The sequence below is a fragment of the Crocuta crocuta genome, unplaced genomic scaffold (assembly GCF_008692635.1).
Source record: "Crocuta crocuta isolate KB4526 unplaced genomic scaffold, BGI_CrCroc_1.0 scaffold176, whole genome shotgun sequence".
In the NCBI taxonomy this organism is placed as follows: Eukaryota; Metazoa; Chordata; class Mammalia; order Carnivora; family Hyaenidae; genus Crocuta; species Crocuta crocuta.
The window spans coordinates 3,121,299-3,142,589 of record NW_027531905.1 but is presented as its reverse complement, the minus strand read 5'-3'; the positions used below and the strand labels follow the sequence as shown (position 1 = coordinate 3,142,589).

Sequence of the window (21,291 nt, the reverse complement as noted above, 5' to 3'; positions counted from 1 at the left end):
CTCTCTCTCCTAGAAATAAATAAAAATATTAAAAAAAAAAAAACTTCTAAAAAAAATAAATAAATAAGATTAGTGCCTTCATAAAAGCCACACCACAGAGCTTCTTCACCTCTTTCACCACCTTCCACAGTAGGAAGGAGGGGAATAGGAGCCAGGAAGAGGGATCTCACTAGAATACGATCATGCTAGCGCCTCAATCTTGGACGTTCAGCCTCCGGGACTGAAAAAAATATGTTTCTTTTGTTTAAAAGCCACCCGGTCTATGGTATTTTGTTAGAGCAGCATGAATGGACTAAAATATTTATGTTTTAGAGACACTATGCACTGAAAAAATGATAATCAAATTGACCTTATATGTGGGACTGGTCTCATAACTGTTTGGTGATGACTGGAGAAAATGATGAGAGGCAAGTGTGGAGGGTTTGATGAAACAAGGCTGAACACAGTTGATAAAGGCTGAAAATGGGTGATGGGAACAAACATGGGAATTGATTCTAAGAGTCTCTACTGTTACGTATTTGAAAGTTTCATTATAAGACGTATGGGACCCTCAAACTTTCTCTTCCTCTGCCTGCACTGGCATAGTCATTCCTGATGACCAACTAATCTTTGACAAAGCAGGAAAGAATATCCAATGGAAAAAAGACAGGCTCTCCAGCAGGTGGTGCTGGGAAAACTGGACAGCGACATGCAGAAAAATGAACCTGGACCACTTTCTTACACCATACACAAAAATAAACTCAAAATGGATGAAAGACCTAAATATAAGACAAGAAGCCATCAAAATCCTTGAGGAGAAAGCAGGCCAAAACCTCTTTGGCCTTGGCCACAGCAACTTCTTACTCAACACATCTCTGGGGGCAAGGGAAACAAAGCAAAAGTGAATCATTGGGGCCTCAACAAAGTAAAAAGCTTCTGCACAGAGAAGGAAACAATCAGCAAAACTAAAAGGCAACTGACAGAATGGAAAAGGATATTTGCAAACGACATATTAGATAAAGTGTTAGTATCCAAAATCTATAAAGAACTTATCAAACTCAACACCCCAAAAAAACAAATAACCCAGTGAGGAAATGGGCAAAAGACATGAATAGACACTTCTCCAAAGAAGACATCCAGATGGCCAACCAACTCACGAAGAAATGCTCAACAACACTCATCATCAGGGAAATACAAATCAAAACCACAATGAGATACCACCTCACATGCGTGAGAATGCCTAACATTAAAAATTCAGGCAACAATAGATGTTGGCGAGGATGCAGAGAAAGAGGATCTCTTTTGCACTGCTGGTGAGAATGCAAACTGGTGCAGGCACTCTGGAAAACAGTATGGAGATTCCTCAAAAAATTAAAAATAGAACTACCCTATGACCCAGCAATTGCACTGCTAGGTATTTATCCAAGGGATATAGGGATGCTGTTTCGAAGGGGCACATGCACTCCAATGTTTATAGCAGCACCATCAACAATAGTCAATGTATGGAAAAAGCCCAAATTTCCATCAATGGATGAATGGATAAAAAAGATGTAGTATTACTCGGCAATCAAAAAGAATATGAAATGTTGCCATTTGCAACTACGTGGATGGAACTAGGGGGTATTATGCTAAGCGAAATTAGTCAGGGAAAGACAAACATCATCTGACTTCACTCATATGAGGACTTTAAGATACAAAAACAGATGGACATAAGGGAAGGGAAGCAAAAAACAATACAAAAACAGAAAGGGGGACAAAACCTAAGACTCTTAAACATGGAGAACAGAGGGTTGCTGGAGGGGTTGTGGGAGGGGGGATGGGCTACATGGGCAAGTGGCATTAAGAAATCTACTCCAGAATCATTATTGCACTATATACTACGTGCTAACTAACTTGGATGTTAATTGAAAAAAAATTAAAAATTTTTTAAAAAGCCAGGCAAGGATAAATCCAGAGGTGGTGGTTTGAAGTGGTCATTAGAGACAGAAAGGTAAATGTAGGTATCATGTTCTTAGATGCAGCAGACACATGAGAGTAGATTTAATCATCTCTTCATGCATTATACAATAAACAGTTATTGTGGCTCTGCCCTGGGCTTAGCACTGGCTAATACGCTGGAGAGCCAAAGGAATATGATATGGTCTCTACCCTTGAGAAACTTCCATTCAAGTGGGAAATAAAAATTAGTAAGTAGTCCATAATAGCAAAATGGAATAAGACAGAAAAAAATATATGGCCAAGATTTTAAGAAGGTTCTGGCAAGATCTAGAATCAACAATGGCTGAAGGAAATGGCATTATAGGACTGGAAAAGCAACATGTAAAAGGACTCTGAGGTAAAAGGCAGGGCTACATTTAGGGAACTGAAGCGGCTTAGGATGGTTAATGTCTAAGGTTAGGGAGGAAGGGAGTGGGGTATCAAGAAATGAGCCTCGGGGCGCCTGGGTGGCTTAGTCGGTTAAGCGTCCGACTTTCACTTAGGTCATGATCTCGCGGTTTGTGGGTTCGAGCCCTGCGTCGGGCTCTGTGCTGACTGCCAGCTCAGAGCCTGTAGCCTGTTTCAGTCTGTGACTCCCTCTCTCTCTTACCCTCCCCTGCTCACGCTGTCTCTCTCTCTTTCCTAGAAATAAATAAATAAGTAAAAACATTTAAAAAAATTAAAAAAGAAAAAAAAAAAAAAAGAAATGAGCCTGAAGAGAACAGCCCTGGCCAAAATCCTTACTTCTCATTCTAAAGGGTACGGGAAACCACTGACCTTTTAAATAACAAGCCAGTGAGAAATATCAGCTGGAAATAGTGTGGAAGACAGATCGAAGGAGAGCAAACTGTGGGCAGAGAGACAAGTTAGTAGGATTTCAGTAATACAGGAGAGAGATGGTGAGGACTTTAATGAAAATGGTAGCAGCAAGGGTGGATGTAAGTAAAGAAATTCTAGCAACATTAAGATCAAAGGGACAGGACTATGTGACTGCTTAGAGGTGAGAAATGACAGGAAGGTAGTAGTCAGTCATGATTACTAGGTTATTTGGTTTGGACAACTGTCCCTGGGGGAACTTGGTTGTCAAGACAAAGTTGTGCAATCAAACTACAGTATCTCCTCCATTCTTTAAATTCTTATACTTTTCTTCTCAGGCCTAAAGTAGAAGCATTTAATTCAATCTCATGCCATTCAACTGATCCACACAATCTCAATTAACTATGGGTTGAAAAAGTTATTGATCAATCACATAGAATTCTTGACAGCTAATATAGCCTGAATGTTTGGGTTAAAATAAAAAGATGAAAAATTAAGAGTCTTATTGCCAACATATCATGATAATGATGATCCTCCAATTCTTTCCCGATTTACCTTGTGATCTGACATACCCAATGATCAAGTATAAGAAGTCAAATTCTAAATGGCTTCTAAACAGCTGTTAACATAAACTAAAGTATGATTTTAAAAATATTTTTAAAACCTCAGTCCTCATACAAATACACAGCAAAAATGAAGGTTTACATAACTTTTTAATAGGGCAACTAGAAATTTGATAAAGTCAGTTTAAAAGAAAATTTGAGTTAGGCAAAGCCTTCTTTCTTAGAGATAAGCACAAGCAACAAAAATAAAATAGACTGATTTCATCAAATTTAAAAACATTTGTGCTCAAAAGGACACCACCAAGAAAGTGAAATAACAACCCACAGAAAAGCAGAAAATGTTTATAAATCATATCTGATAAGCAACCTATATCTATAATACATAGAAAACTATTACAGCTCAATAATAAAAACTCAATAATAAAATGCCTCAATAATAAAAATAATTAAAAACTGGTCAAATAATCTGAATAGAAATATCTTCAAAGAAGATACAGAAGTGACCACTAAGCATATGAAAAGTTGTTCAACATCATTAGCCATTAGGAAAATGCAAATCAAAAGCTTAATGAAATACCATTTCATACCCACTCATATGGCTGTAATTAAAACAACAGAAAGATCATCAAAAAGACAAGTGTTGGTGAGGATATGAAGAAACTATACCCTCATATGTGGCTAGCAGACATGTAAAATGGTGCAGCTGCTTTGGTAAATAGTCTGGTAGCTCCTCAAAAAGTTAAATACATAGTTAATACATATGACCTGGGAATTCCACTCCTGGGTACATGTACAAGAGAAATGAAAACATATAGTGAAACAAAACCTTACACATGAATGTTCACAGCAGCATTATTCATAGCAGCCAAAAAGTGCAAACAACCCAAAAGTCCATCAATAGATGAAAGGAAAAATAAAAAGTGGCATACCCATATAATGGCATATTACTGGGGAATTAAAAAAGAATGAAGTATGAATACATGCTACAACATGGATGAATCTTGAACATGCTCAGTGAAAGGCATCAGTCACAAAAGACAAATTATTATTTGACTCCACTGACATGACATGTCCAGAATTGGCAACTCAATGGAGACAAAAAGTTGTCTAGGAGTGGGGGACTGCTAAAGGATAGAACATTTCTTTCTGGGGAGATTAAAATGTTCTAAAATTGATTTTGATGACGGTTGCACAATTCTGTGAGCATAACAAAAATCACTGAATTGTATATTTTAAATAAGTGAATTGTATGGCATGAAAATTGCACCTCTGGGGGCACCTGGGTGGCTCAGTTGGTTAAACATCTGACTTCAGCTCAGGTTATGATCTCACGGTTCAGGAGTTCAAGCCCGCATCGGGCTCTGTGCTGACAGCTAGCTCAGAACCTGGAGCCTGCTTCAGATTCTGTGTCTCCCTTTCTCTCTGTCCCACCCCCCACTCATGCTCTGTCTCTCCCCCCCGCCTCTCTCTCAAATATATAAAAACATTAAAAAAAGAAAATTATAGCTCAATAAAGCTGTTATTATATATCTATCTATCTATCTATATATATACTTATATCAATAGATACAAATTAAATTTGAAAAACTAGTGTTACAATGTTCACGAAAAATAAAAAGGAATGAGATTGGTAAATTAGATACAAGTTTGTCCAATGTCTTACAATGCAATAAAACTGTAACATTTGAAATAAATCTCAGAGAAAAGAAATAATCACTCCTATCATATTTCTGTTTGTTAGGTTCTAAGTTGACAGAGTTGTAAAATATAGTAGTATAGATGTAATTAAGATCAATTTGTATTCCTCTAGGTTAGACAATGTCCTATATTATACAGTAAATGTCACACAATCATCTGTTGTCTTATTCCCAAGTCTTTGATAATTTTTAATAAAGTATTCTCAAGAGCAAACCACAATGATTTGCATCCCAGTGTTGGTAAATAGAAAATGTCAGGGTATTTCCTCCTAGCTAAACACATGGAAATGGATTATCTAAAAGTGAAGGAGGGGTGCCTGCGTGGCTCAGTTGGTTAAGTGTCCGACACTTAGGCTCAGGTGGCGGGTGATTTCACAGTTCCTGGGATCCAGCCCCACACTGAGCTCTGCGCTGGCAGCACAGAGCCTGCCTGAGATTCTCTCTCTCTCTCTGCCCCTCCTCTGTGCTCTTTCTCTCTAAATAGATAAATAAATAAATAAATAAAAAGTGAAGAAATCTCAGAACTATAAAGTCACCAGATATCATCTGAAACAAAGGAAAACTTGACCAAGCAACTCTTAAAATGATTAGGATTTTTTTAAACTACATGTAATGAATAACTATAGCAATTATTAAAGAAAGAGAAAGGCTGAAAACTCTTACCTGATAGTAGAATAAGTTATAAAATACTTGCAAGATAGAAGCAAAGATGCTATAAAAGGTGTTTGGAGTTTATAAACCCAGTGAAGGAAGTGAAGCATTAATGAGACAGATTGACAAAGTGGAATGACAAACCTGTGATTAGTAATGACAGGCTCACAAAGCCAGCCAAATCATAGCTAAATTGCACAGCTAATGAGAAGAAAAGAAAAACCAACAGAACCAGGAAACACACCAAGGTAATCCAATTTAAGAATCATCAGTCTACCAGAGGTCAAACAATTACTCAAGCAGAGTAGAAACCTGACTTGAGAAAGGCATTAAAGACAATTTTCTGGATGCTCAAAAGAGCCAATTATAACACAGCTATCTTAGAGGAACGTGAAAAGCCACTGAGAGCAACTGTCATTGAAATGTCCCTGGGTTTCTGTGTATTTTAAGCATGAAACACAGAAGCAGAAAGATATGTTTTTTAAGAAAAAAAAAAAAGGAAAGGTGTTAGGATATTGCGTTCTATCACATGTTGACTGAATCACCTGAGAATAGTCATTTAGATGCATTCATCAAAAGTCCTGGATGAAATGTATATCAGATCCCTCTGGAAAAGGATATATATGCCTTGGAAGTGAAAGGCAGAACCTGGCAAATGACTGGCCCAAGGTACACATTTTGCCAGAGGTTCCACCAAAGAATTTTCTTCTGCCACCAAAAGAGATACAAATTCAACTGTCAGCTAAGCAGTACAGACAGGAGGGCAGTGAGTCAGAGACCAAAGGCACCCTGTCCTGACACTAAGGACTATGGGGCAGGCACTTGTTTACTGATGACAGAGATAGGAGTGAAATAACTGGCTGGTGAGTTCAGAGTCTTCTGCTCTGGAGCTCAATGTAGCTATTTAAGGAGCTACAGAAACCGAAACAATTTATCAATGAGCTAAAAATATCCACAAAAGGATCCAGGAAATTTTGAGAGCCAGAGAGAGATACCTAAAAAGGACAAGTAGAATGCAACATTAACAAAATGCTGGGTTCAAGAGGTCTTGATTAATCAAAAAAACAACGTTTAAAAAAAAGATGAGGTATAAACAATAGTTTATAAGTCCATAGACTACCTCGAGGAGATTAAGCCAACACTAGAGGCTGGGTATCATATGATTTCTGAAGGCAGAGTCAAGATTCTTTAATACAAATACATGTCAGAAGTAAATGGAAACAACTGTGACATAATGTTTTTGTAAAAATGGATTAATCAAATTGGAAGTTATCTTTTTTGAAAGAAAAATTATCTTTAAAAAAGAACAAAATAAAGAAAATAAAGAAAAACATACAAGGCAAAGAAAGTAGAAATGTATCAATTAAAACAAATTAGATAAATAAGTCAAATAAAACAAAGATCACTGCTTGGCATAGAAACAAAATCCAACTATGTGCTGTCCCTAAGATACAAGTAAGCCAAAATATAAATGGACAGTAGGTCAAGGTTTAATTTAAGCTTTATCATGTCTTTGCAAACACAAAAAAGTGAAAGCTACAATCATGAAAATGATATTAGATGTGAAAGGTATATATAAAAGTATAAAAAATTAATAGCAGTGCATCTTAATGTTTTAACATAATAGCAACACTATATCCTGAAGAAAAGTCATGAAAATCGTCAAATATAATTATATCTGAAAGCCTTAGCAGGACATCACAATGGACTGAACAGGTAAGGAATTAAAACCTTCTCAATAAACCAGATCCCCTGATCAGCATTACTTCTTGATCCAATATCTCTAAATCTCTTTAAAAAAACAGTGTCATAGAATTAGCAGTATCTTAGCAAAAATCGTTCATTTCTGTTTTTCACTTTCAACTTCTCCACTGATTCTACAGTTTTATTTTTTATTTTTTAATTTTTTTAATGTTTTATTTATTTATTTCTGAGATAGAGTGACAGCGTGATCAGGGGAGGATCAGAGAGAGAGAGAGGGAGACACAGAATCTGAAGCAGTCTCCAGGCTCTGAGCTGTCAGCACAGAGCCCGACGCGGGGCTCGAACCCACGAACCGTGATATCATGACTTGAGCCAAAGTCGGATGCTTAACCAACTGAGCCACCCAGGCACTCCTACAAATAATTTTAATGCTCAGTCAACTTCTATAGGCTTCTCTGTGCATTGTTCTGTAACATTTCCCATATGGACCACTCAGTAGACATTTTCTATTGATTATACGAGCTCAATAAAATACTTGTTAAAGAAGCAAATACAGACCAATATGGGACCTATAGCAATAAGCCTGGCAAAACCATCCCACCCACTGAAATGAATTCCAAATGTATAAATAGTAGTTTCTTTTTTTCCCCTCACCCTGGACGGAATACAACCCTTCTTTCCTTAAAATGCAAAAGCAAACTATCATTTAATATTATTTAAAACAATCTATTAAGTACCATGTTAAGTTAAAAAAAAATTATGTTTACCGACCTTGTAAGAATGTAAGGCGAAAACGAAGCTGGATTATCCTGCTCTGAAAAGAGGGGCATAGATCCTCCCATGATCCAGAGACGGAAGTACAAAATGACAATCACCTTCGAAGAAAAGAAGATTTGGTAAGAAAGCCATTGCTCATTGGGCATAAGCCCCACCTTTCTGGAGGACACTTCCAGATGCTTTACAAATATTTTGTTTCAGAGTGGGCATTTCTATAACATTCTAACATTCAAGATGAGTAGGCAAGATGGAAACAGCTGGGTAAAGAGAAGGGTATAAACAGTGAAGGTGTTGAGGGAGAGGCAAGCAAATTCTTAATTACAGCTGTCAGGATCAAGCATTTACCAGCTGCTATCCCCTGAGCTAAAGACTCGCTGCGGCCTCACAGCAACCCTAGAGAGAGAAGAGAAAACTGAGGCTTCCAGGTAATTTACCCAGAATCCCACAGTTAGTAAACTGCAAGATCCAGGAGTTCAACTCATGTCTTGTCCAACTGCTTTCTTAACCATTTAAATAGCCTCATGAAAGTTAATTTAAAATACAATAAGGAAGACTGCTGGGTTTTGAATAAACACATTTGAAGTGCTCCAACCCTCCAGTGCCTTGAAGGAGAATATTCATGAAGGGTTATTTCAACAAATCCCAGGGCACAGCTTTGGGGTCACCCGCTGGAATTCTATCACTAAATGGTTGCTATCCCATTGCCAAGGTGAATAAGAAAGCCAGAAGGAGAGACATTTCTGTGGGGAGGAGTTTTGTTTATAAGGGAGTTTGCCCAAACAGGCCTTCTAGATGCTTCTTATTTCAATAGGACCAATTACATTGTTTTTATTAAAGTCAGAGGAAAACCTTTGCTTGAATAAAAAAGCTAAAGGATTAATTTTGGAGGTAGTTAAGGCTGGATTTTTCCTCTGTGAATACCACTGACTTCCTTTATAAATATCTTTTATATAAATAACGTCAAATCCAAAATCCTAAAAATAAGTGTATGGTGTCAGCCAAAAGCCTATCAACAGTAAACAATGCCTCGGCAGCAATGAAAAATGGTCTCAACACTCACAATGTCCTGCTCAAACAAGTTAAATTCTTACAGACTTTATAAAGGAAAATATCAACTATAACTGTAACAGGACAAGTATCCTGAAAGAATATAAATTCCCTAAAATACTATGAAGAGGAAAAAAGCTGTGATAACTAAACAAGAGTAGGAAGATAAATAGTAGAAAGGGCTTTGATAATAAATTTTTAAAAGAACAAATGGATTAATAATTTATAATTTTCATCACACCAATGATGTCAAATTACTTGCATTCCCATACAATTCTAAGAAAATAAATCACTTCTGAAACCAGTGATGAATCAACCTAGCTCTGGGCACAGATACTGGGGAACACTTTAGAGAAATGTTTTGCCCCTTTTGTTGAGACTGTCCAGTCAAGGCTCTCCACCCTCATCGAATTTTTCCATACTCTTCTTCTGTGAACATGCTTTAGCGTCAAGAAAAAAAAAATCACATTAACTGGTGACATTACAATTCAAAGACTTTTCATAAGTTTCCTATCAAAATTTATCATAAATGTTGACAGAAATTTATGGGAGACAGCAATAGCATAACAGACTGGTCTCCTAATCTTAAATTCTAAGTCCAAGAATGTAAGAAAATGATTAATGTGACTGTCCCCAGAGATGGCCACTAAAGACTGCTGTCCCCTTAGCACGTGCATTCTCCTCTTCTCATCAAGAATGAAGTCAACTGCCACTCCTCTTAAATCTGAGTTGGTCTTATGACTTGCATTGACAAAGAGAATGTTGTAGAAGGCACACTACATCAGTTCTGGGCCTAACCCTTGAGAGGTCCTGCAACTTTGGGCTCATTCTTTTAGAACCCAGTTGACATACTGTAAAAAAAAAAAAAAAAAAAAAAGTCCTGGCTACACTGCTAGTGAGAGGCCACAGGGAGAGACCCTAGAGAAGGAGATACCACAGATACCAGCTGACAGCTACAGGAACCTGCTTGTGCAACCCTAGTCAAAACTCATGATGAGCATTAGAATCATCCAGCTACATGCTGTCCAAGCTAAAGTATTCAGGGTAAATATATGTGGTTACTGTTTTAAGCCACTAGGTTTGGGGTGGTTTGTTGCGCAGCACCAGATAACTGATACGGCCAGCTTTGTGCTGCTGAGACAACTCAGGAGCAGCACCCTTGAAAAGGACACGTAAATTACTATAGTTCATCCTTTCTGTCTTTGAGTTCCCATATTCCCAAAAGGCTTTCAGACACACCTTCCAAGGCCTTGTAACATTTATGGCATGTAAACTCTCTGATCCTAAGATCATGTTGTTAGAATGTATTGCTGATTCTATTAAATAATCTGGATCATGTCTCTGAGCCAAATTAAAATAAAATACCCCTTATGAGAGATTTTAGAAGCATATCTATACTTACATAACTTATGACCAAAGTGGCCCTTTTTAAGAATGGCCTCATGGTAAGCAGGAAATTTCTATTGCTCCTTGCTGTTAGGTATCTGAAAGAGAAAAGAAAAAAAAAATTAAATAAGTGTTAGAGGCCATCACACATAATGTTCTCCATTCAATGTGAATAGGCCGTAGCTTGAGGAAAGGCTAGAAAGCATCATAGCTAAGAGCAAGGCTCCTGGAGCCAGGCCACTTGGATTTCAATCCCCAGGCTGCTTAGTGTCTATAAGGCCTGGAGCAAGTTTCTTAACTTCTTTGCACATCTGTTTTTCTCACTTATAAAAAGGAGGATAATAGTAGTATCTACTCTATAGAAAAGCTGTGGGCAAAAAAGAAAGAATAAATGGAGCAAGATCTAGCACTGTTAGCTATGAATATTACTACCCCATCTACCCAATAACCCAGGCATTCTGGCAACTATATGGTTACATTGGTCAAAGGGATGATCTTAAACAAATTAAGAGTTTAGCTACTTAATTTGAGAGGCACTCTGTTTTCAACTTACAAAATATCTCACCCCTAAAAAAAGAAAGGCTGCCAAGGTTGCCCAAGGTTAAGAAATTCACCGAAGGTAACACCGGTAGTCAGCATCAGTGGTGGGATCAGAGCTCACCAATACACAGTGCACAATTTTCTCACCTGCCTATGGCCTCTGGAACCAAACTAGGTTATAAGAATGTCAGCTCCTAGAGGGACAGGAACTTATAAGGACCCTGTGTCCGCCATAGCTCACTCACTTGTACAGAGTGGGAGCTCCATATTTCCACCTATAAGGCACATGATTGGCTGGCTTGAATAAAGACAATGAAAGACATGCAAGAGAAAGCTATTAACAAACCCCAAGCAAAATCCTAAAGCAAGGCATGTTCACCTACATGCTAATTTCTGTATTTTAATCTACAAAGTGAAGGAAGCAAGTCAAATCAAATTATGTAATCCAGCAAGCAGTTCCTACCTCATCCTTACTTTCCCCCTTTTTCATTTTTTTCTTTTACTCTACTCAATCCAATTTCTCTTCAAAGTATTTCTTCCTAGAATCTCTTAAAATTGGCACTTGAATGAGGTCCTTTTACACAAAGGGAATATTCTATTGGAGAGAGATCCCTTTGTAAAGCCTGAGTGGGTTACTATTACAAAAAAGTGTCCATCTTGACAACTGCTTATAAAACATATATGGTTCCTCCACTTTGTAACAGTTAAATATGTCCAAATGGCACTGTAAGGAAGCACTATAATGTCACTCAGAAGCAGGTCCTCTCTTCTTGCTTCCCTTTTCCTCTTCCTGGTTCATAAACAGCTGTGGGTCTGACCTTTCAAGTTTTTAATGAGTGGAGAAAATGAGGTGAGCCCAAAAAAAACCACTAGAGTCAGCTTTTAGCGAAATCTGGACTGGCTCCATCCCCAAGCACTGCACTTAAACCTTGGCAAGGAGGAAGGCCAGGGATACTGTCTGCTCTCACAACACAGGTGTATCACTAATGTCCCAAAAATAGGCTTAAGGGAGTCCACCGCCTCCTGAATCTGTACACAAGATTTGTGTATGTTTGCATCTGCGTATTCTCTGAAGCAAAATCCCTGGCTTTGATCTTTAGTGTCAACTGGATGAATGATTCCAAAAAGGTTAAAGCACTGCTAAGTGTCTTGTCTCAGCTCTGCCTCCACTATTAGTATCATTTTCAGGATGACTCAACAAAGATCAACCCTGGATATCTCTCCAATTCCTTTATAGGATGGAAGATAAACAGAAGCAGGGAGGGAATAGCAATGTGGGAAGGAAAAGGTGCTGGGGAGGCCTGCAACTTCAACGCATCTGAAAGAAAAAGTGTTTCTTGGGTTGCTCTGTTTTTAGAAGCTTCATTTCTCAGGTTCCCTCTGTTGCTGGTTTACTTTATTTTAGCACAGTGGAAAAAGTTAGAAATGGCTTCCTCTCTATAAAACAACAAACCACAGGGTTTAGGATTTTTTTTCAGTGTTAAACTTAATTCCTAAATTCTGCATTTTGTTTCACTGAAAGCTCATTATGATAGTTATTTCAGGGAGTAATATTTATAAAGCGTCCCTTTGTTTAGAAATTTTTCCTCCATGATAAATTCCATTTCCTCAAGAGGTTAAGTTCTTTCAGACATCAAATCATTTGCTCTTAAGATGTAGCATCCCAAAGCTCAGAAGGACATACACAGCAGTGGTTGAAAAATGACCTCTTTCAAGATTTCTATTTCTAGTTTTTGTCCAATAGTAAAAGAGAAAATAAGCCAAAATAATATATGCCCTTTTTTACTAAACACTAGGTCAGAGGCTGAGATTCCTAAGCTCATTACATAGAAGTACTACACGAGCGGAAATCTCTGTATCCCTTCCTCCTCCCCAATTCACAATAAAACTAGATAGTGGAATTCTCCCCATTAGTCTATGACATATGTATGGTCTGTAAAGTAGAATCAAACAGCAACAGCAAATAATTACAATATTATTATTAACAAATGTCATAAAAATTCCATATAATATATGCCAGACACAAATCTAAGTGATTCAATTGTTATTTACTGCTTATAACATATTTCACAAGGAAAAATATTATAATTGGTTTTTTTACAGAGGAAGAGACCAGAAACCAAAAAGTAATGCTTAGCTATTCTATTGGATTCTCTCAGCTATTCATTTCAATCACAAGCTAAAGTGTCTGTAAGCACCTTATAAACAAAAGGCACTATGCAAATGCCACCACTGATAATGTTCAATTTCAGTCAGTCTCCACTCTTTTCCCTGTGACCCAGAGAACATTCCAACAACAAAGCCAAACCACTGAGGAACCCTCTAGAATGGGAACCAATGGTTCTACTCCTCTGCTTCCAATTCATTGGTTATATGACTTCTAACAAGTCCACAAGGAGCTTTGTTTTCTTCTTTTATCAGTAAGAGTTGGACTTAAAATGGTTTTGGTCTAAAACACCGTGTTCTTTGGATGATCTTGCCAGCTGATGACATCATAAATGACAACTAAAGAAAAACAGAGAGAACCCTACTGAAATTTTTAAAAAGAAATGCCAAGGGATTAGGAGGAAGCAACTGTTAGTTGATGGATCCTCACACTTGAGTAGATCCTTCATAATCTGCAGTTGCACATGAAAAAATATTTTAACATCAGTTTGAGGTGTTGGCATTATCAAACTCTCCATTTTTTTTTAAATGTTTTATTTATTTCTAGGAGAGAGAGAGAGAGACAGAGTGAGCAGGGGAGGGTCAGAGAGAGAGGGAGTCACAGACTGAAACAGGCTCCAGGCTCTGAGCTGGCAGTCAGCACAGAGCCCGACGCGGGGCTCGAACCCACGAACCGCGAGATCATGACCTAAGCGAAAGTCGGACGCTTAACCGACTAAGCCACCCAGGCGCCCCTCAAACTCTCCATTTTTAACAATTTCTGATTTTAGGCAAATAAAAGCAAAAGACCAAGCTTATCCAAAGTAAATTCCCTAACCTTTGGTCCCCTACACCCCATATTTTCTATTTTTCAGACATCAAATTTTCTACTAACATCTACCTTCTCAGTTGATTGCGTTCAAATATTCAGAGCGAAATGGGACTTCCTGAAGTTCACCTCCACAGCTTCTCAGTCATCACCCAGTGAGGTCCCAGCTGAGATCAGGACAACCAGCCACCCTGGACCACCCACCATAATCCTGAGTGTTAAATAAGTGCTCATTATTTTAAGCCACTGTGTGTGTGTTCCTTATCCTCCAGTGCTAGACCAGGGTGGAAAATGAATGCTCATTTTGGGATACAGACAGCAAGCTGGAGGAGGAAAATCACGTGGACGGCACTATTTCCCTTAGCCTTAAATACTGTTGGTCTAAATAAAATGTTATATTATACTTTCAGCCCTTCTAGGGATCTATAAAAATCTGTTATTTTTGCCTTAATACCAGCTCCTGTGGCAGACATCTCAGATACAAAGAGTTGTAACTTTTTTTTTAACATTATACCGATAAATTATAAAAAGCTTGAAGGAGAGCAGAATACATGACCCTAAAATATGCCACTTCGGCATGTGGATTATTTTAAACTGAAGGCAATCAAGACCCAGCAGACTCCAGAAGAACTTTAATCTCTCCCTTACCTACTATCTAAAAGAATTTAGAGAGGAAGCCTTTCTCAGAGAGAAAGCTATACTAGAGGTAACTTTTATCTGAATGACCTATCTGTACCACAGAGCAAATATGTAGAGCAAATATGTAATTACCGAACATCAACTCTTCCTATTGTCTTGTGAATTACCCTCCTCCCCTTCAAAGCTCCAGGCCCCTATCCCATTCTTTAGCTCAGGAAGGCAAGTAGGCCTGGACTGCCTGACTTGACTTTGGGTATCAAATTTGTTTTCTCCTGTTAATCTATTTTATGTCAATTTAATTATTAGATCAGCCAAAGAAGCTAGAAGGGTAGAAGAAAAAATTCCCCCCCATGAGCTATATATAAAATTCCTTCTAGAACACCAGTCATACTAATTTAATTTCTATTGTTCTTTCAAGGTAATAAAGGAGATTAATAAAGAGTCATATGCCATGAATAATTGTTTTTCTTTAAATTAAATTCAGAGCTTTTTAAAACAGGAATTCAGGAATCTGCTTTCGTTTGGAACACAAGGAAAAAGGTTTGTTTGTTTGTTTTTCAATTGACCAAAGTAACAAAAACAGACCTCACATTTGAAAAGATTATAAGATTAACAAAAACAACAAAAGAAACTTATATGTCTTTAAGTTCTTCTTTAATGCACTCTCCTTGAACTCATAAAGTGCCTCATCTAAATCTTAAATAATGAAAGGCATTGTGAAGAAGGGTGAAATAATGAAACAACCTTTGATGTCTCCTTTGATATTCAAACGCAGTCTTAAGTAAAAGAGGGAACAATTCTAAGAAGGTAAGATGCATTTCTCAGTTCCATCTACTCAAAAACCCCAATTGACCTTTAATACCCCATTTTGTAGCTATAGTAAAGTTTCTTCCAGAAATTTTACTTTCTAGGCCCAGTGTGTCATATACAAAGTAATATGTGGTAATAAAGACAGAAAAGGCATAAGAGTATCATTTCAGTTCTCTTAACCATTCTGAAAATGATAGTTAGAACTGGAAGGGATCAGAATAGCTCAGGTCATTTTAGGGAAAAAAAAGTCCAGAAACTGATTTGCAAAAGATCAGGGTCTTTAGGTATCAAAGACCAATGAGTTTAGGCTTTATTGATTAAACCTAGGGTCTCNAGTGTTATGTGGAAACTAATTTGACAATAAACTATTTGTAAAAAAAAAAAAAAAACCTAGGGTCTCCTTTATTGTCCTTCTAAAATGAATTTAGTCTAACTAAATTTAGTCTCTGACCCCAATTTTTATCCCTTCTACATGTAACAGCAAAAATTCAATTCTGGTGTTATCATCCTGGTCTGTCATTAACAGTCCTGGAAAAGTTTCAATTCATTCATAACAGGGAATACTTAATGCATTTGATACGTGTCATTCACTGTGCTATGTGCTTTACTTTTTTTCTGTCAGTCAGTCCCACACTAGCCTGTGAGCCATGCTCGTCCCCATCTTGTGAATGAGGCTGAAGGAAAAACTTAACTCAGGATCTTGCAGCTGTAAGTTGCAGAGGTGAGATATAAATCCAAACCCAAAGCCTCTATACTATATAGCCATGTAAGTAAAATTGAGCTGGTTTATTTAGCACATGTTCAACATAGATTACTTATTAAATGCATTTCTGCATGTTAACAACACAATGACTTCTACTTAAAAATAATCTTCTGTATCTTCATCCATTTGTGCAAATCTATAATAAAACCTTTAGTACCGGCTTTTTCATACAAATGAATGAACGGAGGCAGTGCATAATCCTTAAAGGGTCTTTCATGAAGACCTTTATGTCCTTTTAAAGGTTACTGCAGGTAGTGGTTACTGTAGGTTGAAATGCAAGCTCCATGTACTGTGGCCTGATTCAGAAATTCTACGTGAGAAAAGACGGCCAAAAGGAGAGTGTGCATAGGTGGGTAGGTGTCACTGTACTGTGAAACAATGGGGGCCAGCCAGCCCCCAGAGACAAGTGGCAAGCAGGAACAGAGAGAAAGACAGAAAAGGATGCCACAAAAGAGTGACAATGAAGCTGACACCTGAGGAAGATGAGAAGTGACTTAGGTGAGTAGGAAGGAATAAGATCCATATACAGATGCCTAGGACTGAGAGAGGGCAAGCAAGATGAAGAAAAAATGAAGTTCATTCTAGCTGCAGGATCTAATCCTGCCTGAGTGGTGACAGACAGGGAGGCTGCAGAGGCAGGCAGGAGCACTTGATCACTGATCCTCACATCCCACTGTGGAGTTCAGGCTACATTCTGACAGCAATGAGCAGCCAGTGAAAGGTTTCACGTAGCAATGACCCAATCTGATTTCTAACAGAAACTGGCACTATATGATGTTGCTACAGCAACCACTCTGTGGTCCATAATGAAGAGCAAAGGGCCCAGCAGCCCCAATGGGGAAATGGTAGGCAGCAGTGATTCTGGTAGTTTCTGAGATATCAGATTCAGAAATATATGAATTCCTTCTGGGAAGGAAGAAGTCAGCATGGGCTGGAAAAGGAGAGGAAGCTGCGGGGAACACATGAGATGTGACCTGGGCCTGGAGGAACAGAGAAGATGGAAGAGTGGGGAAGGCAATAGGGACCTAGGGGAGAGGTGCCCAGGCAGCTGCAGAGGGACTGGGGTGAGCACGCCGCCCAGGACAATGATGCTCCCTGAAAACACAGCACAGCAGCCCCTCCTCTGGACCTGATGCACCCCTCAGTGAGTCTGAGTCAAGTGTCTGCAATCTGAATGAGGAAATGTGAAAGTGGCACTTTTGAAACCATGGCAGCTTGAACAACAGTAGAATATCCCTACGTATAATTGATGTCATTTCCATCTCCCTTTTACTTTTACTCAGCCACAAAAATGGCAAAAGGATCTCATGCAGGCAGCTCCCTCTCACCTAAGCCTTCCCCAGTCCTTACCTGGCATCAACCTTGTCACTAGTGGTGCCTGGAGCAGGACTGTGTCTCCCCATGGTCCCATCTGGGACCTCCTCCTTTAGAGTCAATACCCAGGACATAGATTGGGCCACCATGCCAGCGGGATGGGGGTCACCCTGTGCTGCGGCTCTGTACCCTCTCTTGGTCTCTCCTCCACTCGGTTACATCCATGTAAAATGCAGGCCGGGCTGGGCCAGCTGGGACTCCATCCCACTTTTATGCCTATAACTGGGTGAGTAACTTAGCTTAGGCTGTGTGCTACAGATGCAGACAGTTGAGACTGTAGACATGCCGAGGAAGAAGTCTCACTTAACCCTTCACGAAGCCACTTTCTCCAATCCAGATTCCAATATAGGGCCATCTGGCACATGCTCTGAAGCAGCTGGCACAAACAGACAGTAAACCCAGAAGTTCTCTCATACACTTGGTTTTGTGTAGAGTTCGTGCATAGGCCAAGGAGGACATTTGGCAGCCTGGGCTTCCAGCAGACGCCGGCTACCCCTGAAATACATCACCGCCCTGCAGCCAAGGCCATGTTGCGGTCAAGACAGGTGGCCTAAGAAAACACAGCCCCACTCACAGGGAGGTAAGCAATGTTGATGCAGAAGAGATATCTTTTCTTGGTCCAAACAAACTTATTCAGAGAACAGCCCATTTCCATGGCCCCACCTGCTAAGGCCCTTCAGAGTGAAGGTCAGAGGGCTGACCGTCAGAGCTGCAAAAGCTAGAAACTGGGCACTGGTCATTTCTGCACAACCTTGGCAAACACCTTTAAAATTCACACTTTCTCCCAGAATCTAATTTTAGGGAGATTCAAGTTTTATTTCATTTGGAACTCTTTTTTACGCTGAGGACAAATATGCGACATTTTTTTAAGGTTTAATTCTAGGCACTTTGGTTTTAAATTCCAGGGTTCAGACACGTTGAAAACTCCTAAGATTTCAGAGTAGAAATAAGAACCACAGTGGCTCTTAGCACAGAATATGCATAACATGGAAACAGTCATTATTCAGATAACTGTCATGGTTTTAATGTTTGTGTAAAATGTTTACCAGTATTATGGAAGTTTGGAATATATAATGAAGTCTATATAATTTTTTTTCAAATGCATGCTTCTTCTGGTTATATCATTTTTAAAACTGTCTCTTAATTTACCTGTAGACCTGAGCTTCATTTTAAAACAGCATAAAAAGCTATCTATAGTAGGGGGTGCCTGGGTGGCTCAGTCAGTTAAGCATCTGACTTTGGCTCAGGTCATGATCTCATGGTTTGTGGGTTTCAGTCCTGCGTCAGGGTTTGTGCTGACAGTGCAGAGCCTGGAGCCTGCTTCAGATTCTGTATCTCTCTCTCTCTGCCCCTCCCCCACTCACACTCTGCCTCTCTTTCTCCCTCTCTCAAAAATAAACAAACATAAGAAAAAGCTATAGTAGGAAAGTTGCCAAAAGAACTAGAAATTCCAGTCCCAGTCGTATTTTTCATATATATACTCATATCCAATTATAACTATTTATATTTTTCAAAGTAAACATTCAGAAAACAATGTGATAATGTCACAGTTTGCTAGGTTCTCATTATCTTTGGATATATGCCTTGCTTGCCAGAGGGATCTCTAAAAGTCTCTCATACTAAGTAGCTCTCAGAAGATGGTGCCTGTGATACAGGGGCAGCCCAGGTATGGTGAGGCAACCACAGGCCACGAAGTCACACGCAATCCTGGCTCTGTCAGTTACATCTGGAAGATGAGGCCACCCCTTTAAACCCCTGGGGTCTCAGGAACCTCAACCATTAAGCGGTCATCATAATTTCTACCTTACAAGTTCATTGGAAAGATTTCTTTTTTTTATGTTTATTTATTTTTGAAAGAGAGAGAGACAGTACAAGAGTAATAGCGGCAGAAGGAGAGGGGGACAGAGGATCAGAAGTGGGCTCCACACTGACAGCAGTGAGACCGATACGGGCTCAAGCTCACAAACGGTGAGATCATGACTTGTGGCAAAGTCAGATGCTCAACCAACTGAGCCACCCAGGTGGCCCTTGTTGAAAGGATTTCAATGAGACGAGGTGTGTAAATGGCTCAACACAGCACCTAGGACATAAAGGCACCCGAAGTAGCCATTACTGGCATATAGTGACCACACCTCAAAAGAAAATTCTAAAACCCATGGCCTGTTTTTCATGGCGACAAACAGAGAAAAGAATGAATCAGTGAATTCAGCTAGGATAAGTATAGATAAAAGGACTCCTCTCCCTCAAATTCCATCAGCTCCATCCTTCCAAAAAGGAGAAGGGAGAGAACAAAATATTTTCCTAGAAGACAAAGCTATAATTTAACATTTTCATTCGCCAGTTTCCTCTAATTCAGTTTGGATACTGAAGTCACATACCCAAATGTGTTGTGTGGGTTGTGCCTGCGCACGGTAGCCAGTCAGGCAGAATGGAGGTGGCCTGCAAGGGCTGAAATCCAGCGTATGTGCCCTTCAACAACCCATGGACCCTGGCACCGGCTGCATCTGTCCTGAGGAAGGGCAGCCTTTTCCAAATTCTCCCAAAGAGCAAAGGTTGCCCTCATCTCAAACATCATGCACTTGCCATGCCGCACACTCACAGCTTTTTTACTTCATATAAATATCTGCTATTGGCCAGCATCAGTTTCCAGATCCTAGAGGTTTTATACATGAGACTGGATTGTCAGCAGGATGACCAACCGGTCCAGCGTGCCTATTACTAAGGAGCCTGCCGGGACCCAGGACTTCCAGTGCTGAAGTTAAGAAAGTCCTGGGGAGGGACGCCTGGGTGGCTCAGTCGGTTGAGTGTCTGACGTCAGCTCAGGTCATGATCTCACGGTTTGTGGGTTTGAGCCCCGCATCGGGCTCTGTGCTGAGAGCTCAGAGCCTGGAGCTTATCTTCGGATTCTGTGTCTCCCTCTTTCTCTGACCCTCCCCTGCTCACGCTCTCTCTTTCTCTCTCAAAAATAAATAAAAAACATTTTAAAAACTAAAAAAAAAAAAGTTCTGGAGAAACCAGAATGAGCTTGTCATCCTCTAGCAGGTTGGCAGGGCACAGTAGAATTAATTGCTATCAACCAAACCATTCGTTTTGCAAAATTTCAAAGAAAATAATTGGTTTCTTTCTCTTGCCTTGGACAGCCACACCCACACGCAGCATGTATACACACACCTACATATACACACCACTACCACCACCATATATACCCTCTTATTCATGACACTATTCCTTTGAATAAGAGTTCAATCAAAAACAAGTGTTTCTCTGGTGGAAGATATTTACTGATTAGCTGATCTTGTTAATTCTGAAAATATGAGAACTAGAATTTTCTCACCCACACTTTCCAGCTGTCAGACAAACCTTTACTACTTGGATAAGCCAATATAGGGTATTCTTTATAGTGGCATTTTATTAAAGTAACAAAAGGAAAGGGGGGGGCAGCAAGAAAGAAGGGTTTAAAATTTCTTTTCATGTTTACTTATTTTTGAGAGAGAGAAAGACAGAAAGATAGAGCATGAGCAGAGGAGGGGCAGAGAGAGAGGGAGACACAGAATTTGAAATGGGCTCCAGGCTCAGAGCTGTCAGCACAGAGCC

The 21,291-nt window shown here is 39.3% G+C and overlaps 1 protein-coding gene across 1 annotated transcript in view; it reads right to left on the bottom strand.

The window, feature by feature from the left end:
* Positions 1-21,291, bottom strand: part of TMTC1 (transmembrane O-mannosyltransferase targeting cadherins 1) — a 272,723-nt gene that overhangs the window by 141,280 nt on the left and 110,152 nt on the right. The window contains exons 6-7 of the mRNA XM_077774479.1: positions 10,614-10,695; positions 8,159-8,262 (exon numbers count right to left, since the gene is read on the bottom strand). Coding sequence (XP_077630605.1) covers positions 8,159-8,262; positions 10,614-10,695 — 186 coding nt within the window. The remainder of the gene's footprint in view (positions 1-8,158; positions 8,263-10,613; positions 10,696-21,291) is intronic.